At 42.7% G+C, this 16,599-nt stretch overlaps 1 protein-coding gene across 2 annotated transcripts in view; it reads right to left on the bottom strand.

Annotated features, from left to right (window-relative positions):
• Positions 1 to 16,599, bottom strand: part of EIF2AK2 (eukaryotic translation initiation factor 2-alpha kinase 2) — a 61,286-nt gene that overhangs the window by 26,060 nt on the left and 18,627 nt on the right. Inside the window, exons 5-9 of one of the 2 annotated variants that reach the window (XM_011967632.1) lie at positions 16,173 to 16,249; positions 15,938 to 16,031; positions 14,649 to 14,683; positions 13,146 to 13,208; positions 2,012 to 2,134 (exon numbers count right to left, since the gene is read on the bottom strand). In XM_011967632.1, coding sequence (XP_011823022.1) covers positions 2,012 to 2,134; positions 13,146 to 13,208; positions 14,649 to 14,683; positions 15,938 to 16,031; positions 16,173 to 16,249 — 392 coding nt within the window. The remainder of the gene's footprint in view (positions 1 to 2,011; positions 2,135 to 13,145; positions 13,209 to 14,648; positions 14,684 to 15,937; positions 16,032 to 16,172; positions 16,250 to 16,599) is intronic. The other variant, XM_011967633.1, reaches the window with a different exon arrangement.

Here is a 16,599-nt window from a genome sequence, read left to right as displayed (position 1 = left end):
TATATATATATATATTTCTAGTAGTTGTACCAATGTATAAACTACTAGAAATGGCCAAGATACTGGACCTTCATCAACATAATTATCTGTTTTTTTTTTTTTTTGAGATGGAATCTCACTCTGTTGCCCATGCGGGAGTGCAGTGGTGTGATCTCAGCTCACTGCAAGCTCCACCTCCCGGGTTCAAGCAATTCTCCTGCCTTAGCCTCCCAAGCAGCTGGGATTACAGGTTTGTGGCACCACGCCTGGCTAATTTTTGTATTTTTGTAGAGACAGGGTTTCACCATGTTGGCCAGACTGGTCTTACACTCCTGACCACAAGTAATCTGCCCACCTTAGCCTCCCAAAGTGCTGGGATTACAGGTGTGAGCCACCATGCCCAGCCCTCATTGTTTTTTCTTTTCTTTTTTGACACTGGGTCTCACTATGTGGCTCAGGCTGGTCTCAAATTCCTGGCCTCAAGCAATCTTCCCACCTCAGTCTCCCAAGTAGCTGGGATATTATTACCATTTTTAAAAATTGCTATCTAATGGAAAGAATAACAGTACAGCTGTCCTTCATTCTTGTTAAATAAAACAATGAACATAGTAGGAATGATCCTACTTCAAATGCAAGGCATCGTCCATGAGAGAAGAAATAGGTTTGTTTAACTAGGCTAAGAACATCCAGCACTCCACACCTACCTCTCCTTTGCACATATCATTTTTCTTAGCCCAGATCCCTTTCCCATCTCCTTTGCTAGTCTTTGAGGGATCAGATTGGTCTGGCCAAGCTACACATAGTAACAATTGCCAGAGTGCAACAAGCAAGATTGGTGAATTGGTGACCATGTGATTTAAGACCTCCTTTCTATTTGTTTTCCTTCCTGAAGGAGTTCTGCTATCCAGTGGGAGTGAGAGGGCAGATAATACAGAAAACAAATGTTGGAAGCAGTGGGTTACAGTGGGAACACATTGAATTGTCATTCCAGGGGATGAGTTCTAAATCCCAATCTGATTACATAGGAGATCATGTCCAAAGATAATCTTGATCAATTATTTATCCTCCCATACATGCTTCCACTCCTTAAATTAATGGGTAGAGCCTATTTGCCACCTCCCCCACCTTGAATCTAAGCTGGCTCCAGTGACTTGTTTAACCAATATAACTTAATGGTAGTGATGTTCTGGAACTCTTCTGACTAGGTCAAAAGAGGCCTTGCCATTCACTCCTGGTCTCTTGGATGACTTGTTCTGGGGACAATAGTTCTTGGAACTCAGCCACTAAGTTGTAAGAAGCCCAGTCCCCACAGAGAGGGCATGTGAAGGTATTCTGGTTCACAGTCCCATCTGAACTTCCAGCCCACAGCCAGTGTCAACTGCTAGCTAGCTTGGATATCCAGCCTAGGATAGGTTGTAGTCAAGGTTTCAGTTGACTACTGACTGCAAATGCCTCTGAGACCCCAAGTGAGAATTGTCCAGATGAACACAATCAACCCATGAAACCATCAGAGATAACAATAAATTGCTGTTTTTAAGCCACTGCATTTTGGAGCAGTGCCTTATACAATAACAGACAACCAGAGAACAATTACCATCTAGCTTTTATCTTAGACAAAATCACTTTACATCTCTGGATCTTAGTCTCCTCACCTGTAAAATAGGGAGGTAAGACTAGAACATCTCAAATATCACCTTTTTTGTGGGTAATGAAGGTTCTATTTGGTGCCACGGTTTTTAAAATATGGCGCGTTTCATGAATTTGCATGCCACTTTAAAGCAAATGACTCTACAGCTTTAGTTCTGAAGATAGCACCGAAAGGATGATCAATGGTATACCATTTTTATTGAAATAACCACAGTAAAGTGATATCATCTTGGAGTAAGCCAAACTCCTCTTGGTAGAATAAAATGTTTAATGAGTATGAGAAAGAAATAAATGATATCCTAATAAAGAAGAGAGAAGCATAAAAAGAAATAGTGCAGATTCAGCATATCTTGCCATTCAAAAAATTTAAACATTTACTACTTACTTGCTATTATATTTAACACGTTTAATAACGTAAGTCTTTCCGTCAATTCTGTGTTTTGCTTTGAAAACTTGGCCAAATCCACCCACGCTAATGAATTCTATTTCTTTAAAATCCGTGCTAAACCTTAAAGATAAAAACCACAGTTATTTTGACATTTTATGCTCAGCCCTTCCTCGCCTCCCCACTCCTTTCCCTTTAATGTCACTTGTGAAATGGACAGTATAACAACTATGACTCTCTCCTTCTGAATAAGAAAGATCCACTTGGCAGAAACTCTTGACTCACAAAGAGTAGTCCTCTCACTCCTCCCAGGGCGAGTCCAACACAGCATATCTCCCCTGGCAGTCACAGTGAACTCCTGGCTTTTCAAAAGCCATGATAAGGCCGGGTGCATTGGCTCATGCCTGTAATCTCAGCACTTTGGTAGGCCAAGGCGGGTGGATCACCTGAAGTCAGGAGTTCAAGACCAGCCTGGCCAACATGGTGAAACCCCGTCTCTACTAAATATACAAAAATTAGCCAGGTGTGGTGGCAAGCGCCTGTAATTCCAGCTACTCAGGAGGCTGAGGCAGGAGAATCACTCAAACCTGGGAGGTAGAGGTTGCAGTGAGCCAAGATCACACTTCTGTGCTTTAGCCTAGGCGACAAGAGCGAAACTCCTTCTCAAAAAAACAAAAACAAAACAAAACAACAACAACAAAAAACAAAAAAAAAGCCATGATAAAAATCCTATCACAAACATAAAATGTTCAAAGGAATTGCTATATGGTGCTCCACAGCTAACATCATCAAGCTGTTATAAGAGAAATGGGCATATGCTCTAAGCCTGCCTAGGTTTCTACTTGGTTTTCTCTTCTCCCTCAAGCTTTGTGTTCCATAATTAAGACCTGTCAATTCTACCTCCAAAACACATTGCTGGTATCTGCCCACTTTCCTCTGCCTCCAACATCTTCACCCCAGTCCATGCTTCCACTAGGCCATGGCAGTAGCTTGTTAACTGGATCCCTACTTCCTCTCTTCCCCTACTCCAATCTATGACCCACACAGCAACCAGAGGGATGAAAACTGAGTCTAGCTCTGTCTCTCTGTTGCCGAAACTCTCCAATAGCCAACCTTTGCATTTGACAAAAACAAAAAGCCCTTAAACGGGCTATAAGGTGCCAGATGAGGAGGACCCTGTCTCCTCAGCACCCTCATCTCAAGGCACTGTGCCCCTGCTCATTGCAATCAAAGCACATGCTCTTTTGACTGTTCTCGAACTTTGACATCACCTTTTCCACTTTCACCTTCTCACATGTCCTTCCTTCCACCTAGCACCCACTGCTCTGTGCCCACTCATCCTTTAGGCCTCCCCACAATTGTGACCCCAGAGAAACCTCGCCTCACCCCTGCTTTCATTTCTCTCCATGCCATTGCTTTCCCTTCACAGCTCTGACCATAGTTTGTTCCTGCAGATTTTTTTTTCTTTTTTTGAGACAGGATCTTGCTCTGTCACCCAGGCTGGAATACAGTGGTGCGATCTCCGTTTACTGCAATCTCTGCCCTCTGGATTCAAGCAATTCTCCTGCCTCAGCCTCCAAAGTAGCTGAGACTACAGATGTGTGCCACAACATCTGCTAATTTTTGTATTTTTAGTAGAGACGGGGTTTCACCATGTTGGCCAGGCTGGTCTCAAACTCCTAACCTCAAGTGACTCGTCCACCTCAGCCTCCCAAAGTGCTGGGATTACAGGCATGAGCCACTGTGCTTGGCCTGCTCATGTAATTGTTTATTTAAAGTTGGTCATCCCCATGAAACTCCATGACAACAGGGTCCATTTTATTTGTTCCTACCATAAACCTGATGCCCAGCACAGTGCCAATTCTATATCGAGTGCTTAATAAATATTTGATTCTGTATTGTTTTCTAAACTTTTATATTCAATGCCCCCCAATGCAAACAGGCCTCCATTGTTTCAGACATTTCATTTTAAATCCAAACATACTGTCTATAGCAGAGCAGACATTTTTTTCAAGTGAAATCTGGTATGGAGCTAGAATGTAGAAAACAGATTCAAGTGGATCAATTCTAATTCCTGCAGAAGTATTTTTTTCAATCACTGATTTATAGGAGTACTTGTTTTCAATATTAATAACTTATACAGATGTCAGAGAAGTCCACATAAGCATCACAAAGATCTACAATTACCACATTCAATTTGGATCTGTCTAAATATTACTTCTCCAAGAGCCATGATCCACTGTGGGCCAGATAGTGCAACGTCAATTAAACTGTTCAGGTGGAAATATAATTTAGCCTTATAATGGGCCCTCAAGAAACTTCTGTTGAATGAACAAATGTATCTTCAAACAAATTCTATTTCACAATTCCATCTTTGACAGAACAGGAGCATTGCCATCTTGGACAAGCACCGCTATTTTAAGTTCCCCTTGATTAAAAACTGCCTAAATCCAGCCCCAAAACATCAGCCTAATGGCTAATGTCAGCATGACCATAAACGACAAATGACACCTCTGACCAGAAACCTTCCAAACCTGAGATAAATCCCCTCCGACCAGAGACACGCCAACCCTGAGATAACCTCCCCTCTGACCAGACATTCCAACCCCACAATAAAACTCTCCTCTACCCAGAAACATTCTGAACCTGTGATAAGCTCTCCCTCCCTAAATCCTTAAGTACCCTTAGTCTGTAAGAGAGAATGTTCCTGACCAAAATCAGCCAGAAGCCCCTCTCAGGTTTATTCTCTAAAATAAACCTGTCTTTGACTGTTCAGCCACTTTTCAAGTTTCCTTCTTCTTTCTTCAACTCTTGCAACCCAGGAAGCAGTGGGCAGCGTCAGTTTGTCCCGAGATAACTCCTGGGTCCTGAGGGTCTCTGGCCACCTGTCACGTCTTTTCTCTCTCTTCACTTTTCAAGCAATTTGCATGAGGTGGATAACTAATCTGAAGGGGACTGTGAGGCTTGGGCTGGGGCTACTCTCCAGTGGGTTCTCAAAACCCTCAGGTCTCAGGAATCCACCTTGACTGCCTGCAACAGGTATTTTGCTCTCTAACCCTTGTCCATTCTTCCTCCCTCTTCTCTCTCTCTCTCTCTCTCTTCCTCACGTGGCTCCAGTCCAGGAGGCCCTTTACTGATTCCAACCAGAACATCCAACATCAGACACTAATCCAGCCAACCGGTAAGATTTGCCTTTCCTAGCTTTCTCACAGTACCTGGGAAAGTCAGGTCTGCTGTCCTGGTCCTTGGAGGACCAGTGGGACTAAGTTGAAGAAATCTTAGGGATGCTCAGTTTCTTCTCAGCTTAACTGTCCTCTTTATAAAGAGGATTCCAGGTCTCTGTCTTTTGTCTGGGGATGCCTAGAACAAAAACAGATACTCTCGGCCTCCTCTTATCAGTCCACATGGGTGCCAAACAATTCCACATTCCTATGTCCTCCCCACTGGACTGTCTCCTTCACAACCTCACCAAACTTGGCTTATGGGGGAACCTAAAGTCAAAGTGTTTAATTTTTCATTGCAACATGGCCTCGCTCCAATACAAATTAGATAATGACAGCCGATGGCCTGAAAACGACACCTTTGACTTTCAAATTCTCAGGGACCTTGACAACTTTATAACCAGGAATGGCAAATGGCAAGAGGTTCCCTATATTCAGGCTTCCTTCTACCTTAAATCCCAACCCTCCTTATGTCAAGCTTGCACCCCTCGTGAAATCCTTCTTCTTAATGAAAACCTCCCTGGGTCTCTCCTCCCTCTGAAACCTCTTCCCCTGAAATCCCCTTTGACCCTGCAGATGAACTCCCTCCATACTCTCAACCCCTGCATCCATTTCTTGCCCATCCAAACCCTCCATCTCTTTGGCCCCTCTTGCCCCCAGCCTTTAGTGCCAAATCCCAACCCTTATCCTTCTCCACCCATTACCCATTCAAACACTACTCCAGCCAGTCAAACCACCTCTGCCATTCTCCCTCTCTGGGAAGGCGCTAGGGTTGAAGGCATTGCTTGTGTTCATATCCCCTTTCTCCATGTCTGATTTGTCACAGATCGAACAGTGTCTAGGATCTTTCTCTGAAAATCTATCACAGGGAATTCCTGCACATAACCCAATCCTTTAATTTAACTTGGCATGACATTTATATAATTCTAACCTCCACCCTCACCCCTGACAAAAAAGAGCGCATCCGGCAGTCAGCTGAAACACACACAGATGAACTCCATAATCAAGCCCCTATACAAAATCCAGCGGCCAATGATGCAGTCCCCTATAGAGGCCCAGACTGGACTTACCAACAGGGAGACAATGGCATCAGGTGAAGAGACCACATGATTACCTGTCTCCTCACAGGCATGGACAAAAATGCTTATAAGGCAGTTAATTCTGAAAAGCTCAGAGAAATTACACAAGAGCACCAGGAAAACCCTGCCCTTTTCTTATCACACCTCATTGAAGCTATGCTAAAATATACCAATTTGGATCCAGAATCTAGAGAAGGTCAAACTTTTCTCTACCTCCAATTTATTTCCCAATCCACCCCAGATATCCACAAAAAATTACAAAAATTAGAGGAGGGTCCTCAGACATCTTGGCAGGAGCTCCTAAATGCAACCTTCTGGGTCTTTAACAACAGACATGAAGAACAAAAAATTCAAGAAGACAAACATCTCCATTTAAAATACCAGATGCTTGCCTCCACTGTCCAAAAGTCAATTACACAAAAGCCTCCTAATAACCCAAAGGGAAACTCCCCCACCTCTCCAGGAGTCTGTTTTCAATGAGGCAACCCTGGACACTGGGCAAAGGCTTGTCCTAACCCCTGGCCTCCCACCAAACCATGCCCAACTTGCAGTCTTTGAGGACACTGGACGATGGAATGCCCTCAACAGGGACATCTTCCCCATTCAGATGCTGCTCATAATGAAGCCCCCCAACCATCACAGGAGGAAATCTCTTCACTGCTGGTGCTGACAACGGAAGACTGAGGGTACTTGGAATCCTTCACCCCCACATCTGGTGAGTCCACGAAGCCCAGGGTAATTGGGATAGTATCTGGTAAGATTATTTCCTTTCTTTTGGATACTGGGGTAAGTCTATTGGTATTAAATGAATATCAAGGTCCATTAGAATGTTCATCTGTTTCTATTGGTGGCATGAAGGGCATACAAGAAACCCCATACAAAACAATGCCTCTGTATTGCTCATTTCAGGGAGTCACTCTTACTCACTCTTTCTTGGTCATTCCTCATTCCCCCACTCCTTTACTAGGAAGGGACATCCTACACAAACTGGGAGGAATCATTCATTTATCAACCCTACACCAAAGCTACCCCTATTTATTATTATCTTAAGAACAGAACCCTTCCTCAGACATTCCATATCCAAACAGACTTAAATCCCAAATTCCTCAGCCCTGTAAATCCCATAGTATGGAAAACTGACTCCCCCATGTTAGCTACCCACCATTGTCCAATTCAAATTTCACTGAAGGATCCTAAATGCCAAACAGTGGTCCCACAATATCCCCTAATGGATTATGGGGACTCAAGTCCATCATCTCCCAACTTTTGGCTGCCAATATTTTATTTTATTATTTTATTTTATGTTTTTGAGATGGAGTCTTGCTCTTGTCACCCAGGCTGGAGTTTAATGGCGCAATCTTGGCTCACTGCAACCTCTGCCTCCCAGGTTCAAATAATTCTCCTACCTCAGCCTCTCGAGTAGCTGGGACTACAGGTGTGTGCTACCATGCCCAACTAATTTTTGTATTTTTAGTAGAGATGGGGTTTCATCATGTTGGCCAGACTGCTCTCGAACTCCTGACCTCAGGTGATCCACCCGCCTTGGCCTCCTAAAGTGCTGGGATTACAGGTGTGAGCCACTGCACCGGGCCTAGCTGCCAATATTTTAATCCCCACCCATTCTCCCCACAAAACTCCTATTCTCCCAGTTACAAAACCAGATGGCTCCTATAGACTGGTTCAGGATTTGCAACAAATCAACTCCACTATTGCTCCTGTTTATCCTGTTGTCCCAAACCCCTGTACCCTCATATTGCAAATTCCTCCCAACACTAGCTATTTCTCTGCATTAGACCTCAAAGATGCCTTCTTTTACTATCACTCTACATTCCTCCTCTCAAAATCTTTTTGCTTTCACTTGGACTGACGCTGATACATGCTACTCCCAACAACTCACCTGGACTGTCCTTCCCCAGGGGTTTAGGGACAGCCCTCAGTATTTTGGTCAGGTGCTTCGATTGGACCGTTCCCAACCACCTCTACGACCCAGCGTCTTGTTTCAATATATGGACAATTTACTTCTTTGTAGTCCCTCTCTAGAACATTGTATTCAACACACAGCCAGGCTTTTAAATTTGTTGGCTGAATGTGGGTACCAGGTATCCAAAAGGAAGGCCCAATTAACCTCTCCAAATGTTTCATAGCTAGGATTAATTATAACTCCAAATACCCAGGAAATTCCACTAGCATGAAAGCAAGACATTCAACAAATCCCATTTCCTAAGACAAAAAGGGACTTACTTTCTTTCCTCAAATTAGTGGGATATTTCTGATGATAGATAGCAAATTTTGCCACTGTCACTAAACCTCTTTATGAACACACAAGAGGAAATCTTGACCAACCACTCACTCCCACCCCAGACCTTTATCATGCTTTCTGTCACCTAAAATGTGCCTTATTACAGACCCCCCACTTTAGGCCTTCCAAACCTCCTAAGAACTTTTCATCTATATTTACACAGTTCTCATCATCAGGCCCTTGGACTATTAGCCCAATCCATGGGAGATTCCCTCCAACCAGTGGCATATTCTTCAAAACAACTAGACCCCATTTACAAAACCTGGCACCTTTGCTTAAAAATTTTTGCCACAGCCTCTTTAATTATCCCTGAGGCACAAACTCACATTCTACGAACCTCGTCAGGTATTTTCTTCTCACAGTCTACAAGATATGCTCAGCCGTAAGGCGCTCACCTCCATCTCATCCTCTCGCATGCAAGCCCTACATTCAACCCTCCTTCAGCCCTCCATCTCTCTTCATAGATGCTCACCCCCCAATCCTGCTACTCTTTTATCTTCAACACTGACTTTGGACCCTGACCAACACTCATGCTCTGATCTAATTGAAAGTTCTCGCACCATGTTTTGCCACCTTACTTCCACTCACATAAAGGGAGCCCCAGATTGATTTATAGATGGCAGCGCATCAAAAAACCCTCCCCTCCAAGCAGGATATCCCGTCATTGAGAGATATCATGATGATACCCGCTCTCTTCCACCTAGAAGAGTCGTAGAGGCTGCCCCCTTGCCTTTGGGCACATCCTCCCAACAAGCAGAATTAGTTGCCCTAATAAGAGCATTAACCCTAGCAAAAAACACACAAGTTAATATATACCACCGATTCTAAATATGCCTATAACATCAACCATTCCAATGCCCAAATTTGGAGCAAGAGGGGCTATCTCACAGCTAAGGGAACTCCTATCATTAATGGAAAACTAATCCATCCTCTATTAAAGGCTGCTCTACTTCCAGAAAAGGTTGCAGTTATCCATTACAAATGACATCAATCAGATAAAAGACACATTTCTTTAGGGAACTGTGAGGTTGACTACTGGGCAAAACACACCTCAACCCATCATCCAATTCTCCAATATCTATTTCCCCTCACACAACATATCCCCTCCTTTTATCCCGAACACCAAATACAACAACTAATCACAGCAGGGGCACAATTCAAACTCCCACACTGGTTCATACAAAACAAATTAGTCCTACCTGACCCTGAAAAAACAACTCTTGGCCAGGCGCAGTGGCTCACGCCTGTAATCCCAACACTTTGGGAGGCCAAGGTGGGTGGATCACGAGGTCAGGAGTTTGAGACCAGCCTGACCAACATGGTGAAACCCTGTCTCTACTAAAAATACAAAACTAGCCGGCCGTAGTGGTGCGCGCCTGTAATCCCAGCTACTCCGGAGGCTGAGGCAGGAGAATCACTTGAACTCCGGAGGTGGAGGTTGCAGTGAGCTGAGATCATGCCATTGCACTCCAGCCTGGGCGACAGAGCAAGACTCTGTCTCAAAAAAACAAACAAACAAACAAACAAACAAAAAAACTCTGTTATGGGACATCCACAAACTCTTCCACACTAGCCATTCCCCTCTACAACATTTCTTAAGTTTCCACATACACATAAACCCAGATATAAAGGAACAGTTGAAAGCCATTTTCCATCAATGCTCTATTTGCCAGAAAGCTTCACCCCACTTCAACACTAGACTCCCTTCTTTTCCAACCCATCAAGACAGGGGAACCTTCCAAGACAAGACTGGCAAATTGATTTTACCCATATGCCCCCAGTAAAAAAGGTTCGATTTCTTTTGGTTCTGGTTGATACCTTTTCAGGATGGGTTGAGGCTTTTCCGACAACCAAGAAATGAGCTTCGACTGTCACCTCCAAATTAATAACAGAAATCATCCCCTGGTTCAGGGTGCCTCTTTCTTTTTAATCTGAAAATGGTCCTGAATTCATTTCTCAAATTACTCAAACACTTGCACAAACCCTACGAATCACCTGGAAGCTACACATCCCCTATCAACCTCAATCTTCAGGAAAGGTTGAAAAAATGAATGGCATTCTAAATAGCACCCTCACCAGGTATTCACTCCAAACACATAAAGACTGGGTTACACTTTTACCTTTGGCCCTTCTGAAAATTCGGGCACTCCCACGGAAGCCTTTAATGCTCAGCCCCTCTGAACTCATACATGGGAGTTTTGAGCATGAGTATTTGAGCTCATGCTCCTTTTGTTCCACCTCAGGGTCAAGCCCCACCTCTAACAACCCCTCTCATTTCCCTTCTTCGGCATACCATCCACCATTTCATTTGGGAATATGCTAACAAATACTTGCCAAAACCTGTTGCCATCTCCTTTAATCCCTTCCTACAGTCAGGAAACTGGGTTCTGGTAAAAGGTCCCAGCCCTACACGAATCCCAGAGGAAAAAGAACAGAAATTCACCTAAGCAGCTACGTCTCTTTCTCTCTCAAACTTTCATTGCTTCCTAACTAACCTTGTTACAGACCTTCTGTAGAGGACTACGGGCTCGCAAACGAGACGTTCCCAATAAGTACTGTTCTTGCAAACGAAGCAGGGTGTTCCTTCCCTGCAAACAGGGAGGACAAAGGAGCCAGCTGCAAACAGCAGGCCCTGGGGACTGGTTAATGTGTAAACATCTTGAGAAACCAGCAAGTCAGGAAAAGGTCAGAAAAACAACACGTGACTTGTGACTTGGCAACATTCCACAACCGAAATTGTATGAAATAAAGTAGAGCGTGCCGTTCGGGGCGGCCGCCATGTTTGTCTCGTCCTGTGTTGTCTTGTGTGTTCATTCCTTTGTTTTGGAAACACGCGGACCCCAACACCTTCAGTGGTAGCCTTACAAAACTCTCATTATACATCCTGATCAGCTCCTTACTATTCCACGGGATTTATGGCTTCAAGGAACTTTCCAGGACTTTACTCCTACCCAAATAACTTTTTCCTCCTTTTGCTTGTTTCTTTCAATCTAAATTCCCTAATCACATCAACCTCACCAATAGAATCACTCCTCACTGCTATCAAACAAGAACGTTCTGTAAACCTTACACAATCCCTCTTGCTGCAAGCTAACTCTTCCTTTGCTCCAGAATGCTAGATGTGTTTATCACTGTCTTCCTCAGCTTATACATCCCTTCCTACACCCCTTCATGACCTTTTAACAGAAAACATAACCCTAATCTATAAATTCCTTTTTTGAAAGAGTTGACCCTCTGGTCGGCGATTATCTCACTTCCAGGGCCAATCAGGCCAACAAATTATTTCAAACCTATTACAACTCCCTACAAGGCCTTAAGTCACAAGACCCTCCCATTGAAGGGCCTCTAGTTAAACACACCCCCCTTTGACAAGAAGCCTCACTTTGCTTTTTAGCCTCTGAGGGAAATTTCCCTGTAAGATCCTTAACACTTAACCAATGCAACTGCATTATCATTGTTAAACACCCCGCTGACCATCACACTAACCAAGTTGACTACCAAGTATCACCTGAAGTGAACGGAGCATTTCTGCAACCCGCTCGTTCTACAGCCCCTCCCTCAACCAATGCCTCTGGCCTAATTTGTGCTGTCCCTAGAGCCCACCTTTATCCATGGCTCAATATTAATGGTGCAACATCTAATCGCATTAAGTGTGTAAAAAAATAACTCTTCCTATATCGCTACTATAGTGGGTGTCTCCTTGACCTCCTCCTTGTCCACTTGGAGTAATGAAACACAGGAAAGAAAAAACATCCCATCTTTAATTCACTTGTTTTCTTTCCGTATCTCCACCTATATTTATGACAAAGGCTTATTTTTTGTGTGTGGCATCAACACATATCTTTGTCTCCCCACCAACTGGACTGGAACCTGTACCCTAGTTTATCTTTCTCCCTCCATTGGAAAAGTTCCTCCCAGCCAACCTTTGCCTGTTCCATTCATCCAATATGTTAGGAAGAGGAGGGTCATCCACGTCATTCCTTTAATGGCTGCCTTGGATATAACCTCCAGACTTGGATTCAGAGCAGGCAGATTGGCCACTTCCTTAACACACTTTAAAGCTCTTTCCACAGAATTACAGGGTTCTTTAGAACATATGGCCTGAAGCATTATAAGTGTCCAAGACAAACTAGACTCCTCGGCTGGAGTAGTCCTCCAAAATAGATGGGGACTAGATCTAATAACGGCTGAAAAAGGGGACCTCTGCCTCTCATTGGGTGAGGAATGTTGCTTTTATCTCAACCAATCAGGGCTAGTAAAAGACGCTGATGAAAAACTTAAATAAAGGGCTAAAAAGCTAAGGGAATATCAAAACAACTGAATAGATTGTTGGTTTGGGAACAAAATCATAACGTGGGTCATCCCATTCCTGGGCCCCCTCCTAATGAAACGCCTAAGACTCATGTTCTGACCCTGCCTAGTTAACCTTATTCAAAGATCTTCAACCAACAGGATCATGGCCATCTCACAGACAACTATCCAAAAACATCTACCTATAGCATTACCCCTTCTTTCTTCAGCACTTACAATCTTACCTTGCATCCTCAGTATACTTTGGTCCTTTCATGTCAGGAGGGTCAAATGTAGGTGCCAAAGATCTAAAAATTAAGAGTTGAATGTAAAACTCAAATAAAATTGAAATCAAATATAACTTGTTTAGTGTTAATGTTAACCTTTTTCTTTCTTTTTTTTTTTTTTTTCTTCAGAGGCAAGGTCTCACTCCATCTCCCAGCCTGGAGTGCAGTCGTTTGATCATAGCTCACTACAACTTTGAAATTCTGGGCTCTGAGGAGATCCTCCCACCTCAGCCTCCCAGGTCGCTGCGACTACAGGCATGTGCCACCATACCCGACTAATTCTTTTTATTTTTTGTAGAGACAGGGGTCTCTCTATGTTACCCAGTCTGGTCTCGAACTCCTGGACCCAAGCCATCCTCCCCGCTTGGCCTCCCAAAGTACTGGGGATTACAGGTGCAAGCCACAGCACCCAGCCAACTTTTTTCTTTATAAAACTATATGCTTACAGTTCTCCTCTGGCCTCTAATACTTTTTCATCCCTCCTCTGGTTCCTTTTTGCACCTTCGAGCACTCATTGTTGATGTGTCACTAACCTCTGTTTTTCTTTCTCCAGACTCAAAACCTCAGGAAATATATCTCCTTACACCCTCATCCTAGCTGTCATTCCTTACTGATGATAAGCCACTTGCAAATGGAAGTTTAAACACCACCTAAAACTGAACATATCCAAACCGCTGTCTTCTCTCTAAGCCCTTAACTCCTTAACTTTCTTAACACCATTAGTGCCATGGTTCTTCACTGCATCCTGTTCAAAGTGAAGCAATCTTCAAATCCTTTCTCCTTTACCTCTTCTTCATGCTTTCACTCAGCTATGGGAACCTATCCCCTCAAGTCATGTCCACTCTTCCTTTACAGTCTTTCTCACACATTCTCCTCATCCCTCCTGACTGCCACAGTAATCGTGGCTGAGGGCACCTCATGTACAGAACTCTCTTCTCTCCATCCAAGCATCCACATCAAGAATCATCTTTCTTTAATACATCTATCTACTATTCAGAATATGCTGGTGGCTCATAATGGCTCCTACTGCCATCTTACTCTCATTTCTGACTATATTTACATCGTCGCCTTTCTCTTCAGTTAACTGACATAGCATCTGACCTTTTTATAATCCAAGTTTTTATGCTATTTTAATCTTACTTGTCTGCAAAATAATACACTTCTCTTGAAAACACTTCTACAGTGAAAACAGCCCAATTCCTTGCCAGCCTCGTACAAAATAATGCTCTTAACCTAATTACTCGAGTGGTACCCCCATAGGGCTTTATGTCTACAGTGCAGCATGTGCATATATTCAAATATCTCTCGACACATCTAAAATTATTTTATAGATTTCAAGCTTTCTGCTTCTGAAACTCTGCTCAAATAAGGGCGTACAATACTCTACAAGTATTTAAAACAATACATAAGTCTGAAATAAAACTTCAGATCAAAATATGTTCAATGCATAATGATACTCACCTTTTTGCCTTCCTTTGGTTATTTCTGAGACCATTCTATAACAAAAGAAAATGAGAAATAGTTTCAGATTACTAAATCAATCATCTTCCTTTCTCTTGTTATCTTTCCTCCTGTATTTCCAGATGGCTCGCTGACCAATTTCTTAGTCCATCAATGTCTGTATCCTCATCAAGCCCTGTATAAACACTTAGTATTGTAAGACTTAACTTTTTGCCAATCTAATGAGTTTAAAATAGTATCTAATTGTTTTGATTTACATTTTCCTGATACCTAGTAAAGCAGCTTTTAATATTTGTTGCCCATTTGGGTATCTCTTCTCTGAACTATCTGTTTATATACTTTGTACATTTTTCTACTGAGTTGCTTGCCATTTTCTTATCGATTTTGTAGTTCTTTATAACAGAATACTCTTGTAACACTAATCGTCAAAAGCATAGATTTTGCTCTAAGTTCAACATTGCCTGCTTATGTGCACCAAAAAGTTATCTGTTTTTTGTTTGTTTTTGTTTGCTTGTTTGTTTTTGAGATGGGGTCTCACTATGTTGCCTAGGCTGATCTCGAACTCCTGGGCTACAGCGATCCTCCCACCTTGGCCTCCCAAGTGCTGCAGACTATATGCATGTGCCACTGCACCAGGCTAAAAAGTTATCTGATTTCAAGTTTACTTTTAATGTTAAATTTAATTCTAATTTTTTAAAACAGAAATAAACTATATTAGAGAATCTTTAAATATTATCCCATTGGTAGGAGAGAAAAGCAAAATCATAGGAATATATTAAAATATAGGGGTGAGTGAGGAAAGACAGAAGTGACGTGTAGAAGGGTGAGGAATGGAACTTAATTTTAAAAAGAATCAAAAGGCTGCTGAGCCGGGCACGGTGGCTCACGCCTGTAATCTCAGCCTTGGGGAGGCTGAGGCAGGCAGAACACGAGGTCAGGAGCTCGAGACCAGCCTGACCAACATGTTGAAACTCCGTCTCTACAAAAATTAGCCCGGTGTGGTGCATGCGCATGTAATCCCAGCTACTCAGGAGGCTGAGGCAGGAGAATCGCTTGAACTGGAAGGCGGAGGTGGCAATGGGCCAAGATCTCGCCACTGCACTCCAGCCTGGGTGACAGAGGGAGACTCAACCTCAAAAAAAAAAAAAAAGGCTGCTGAATATTATCATTTAGTAAGAATGCATAAGAAAAAATATAAAAATTATGGTGGAATACTAGAAGTTATTTTTAAATGAGGAAACGCACAGAAAAATAAGATTAAGTAGGAAGGTTCGAGACTAATATGATACCGTAAACAATGAAGAAATGTGTAAACTGCTACTGTTAGAATTTATCTCTGATGTATCTGCTGGGACGTCACTTTCAGATGATGATTCAGAAGCACTAGAAGAAAAGGGTGTAACTGTTAGTTTATTAATTCTGTTTTTATCACTTCTTTCTCTAAATTCTCCTTAAACATAAAAATTTCTCTTTCAGACACAAATATGAATGTGTTAAATATCTCAATTGTTTGTCTACACTTACAGTGAGTTGTTCACTAAAGGGTTGCTTTGGGAGTCACACGTAGCAGCAAAAGAACCAGAGGGCATGGAGTCAGGTTTCTGAAAGAAAGAGAGTACCTTAGTAGGCTTAAATGCAACTAATTATTTCTCTACAGAGGCTCAGTTTCTGTGTACTATCACATTTATTTCAACACATTTACCAAATCCACAACCATAAACAATTACAAGATCAATAACTTTTTTTATGGATGTTTGGTCTGGATTTTATTTTATTTTATTTTTTATTTCATTTTTCTGGATCACAGGACAGATAATTTTTTTGTTTGTTTCTTTTGAGACAGGATCTGGCTCTGCTGTCCAGGTTGAAGTGCAGTGGCACGATCTTAGCTCACTGCAACCTCCACCTCCCAGGCTCAGGCAATCCTCCCACCTCAGCCTCCCAAGTAGCT

This window comes from Mandrillus leucophaeus, unplaced genomic scaffold (genome assembly GCF_000951045.1).
Source record: "Mandrillus leucophaeus isolate KB7577 unplaced genomic scaffold, Mleu.le_1.0 Scaffold805, whole genome shotgun sequence".
Lineage (NCBI taxonomy): Eukaryota > Metazoa > Chordata > Mammalia > Primates > Cercopithecidae > Mandrillus > Mandrillus leucophaeus.
This window is presented reverse-complemented; position numbering and strand designations above follow the sequence as displayed.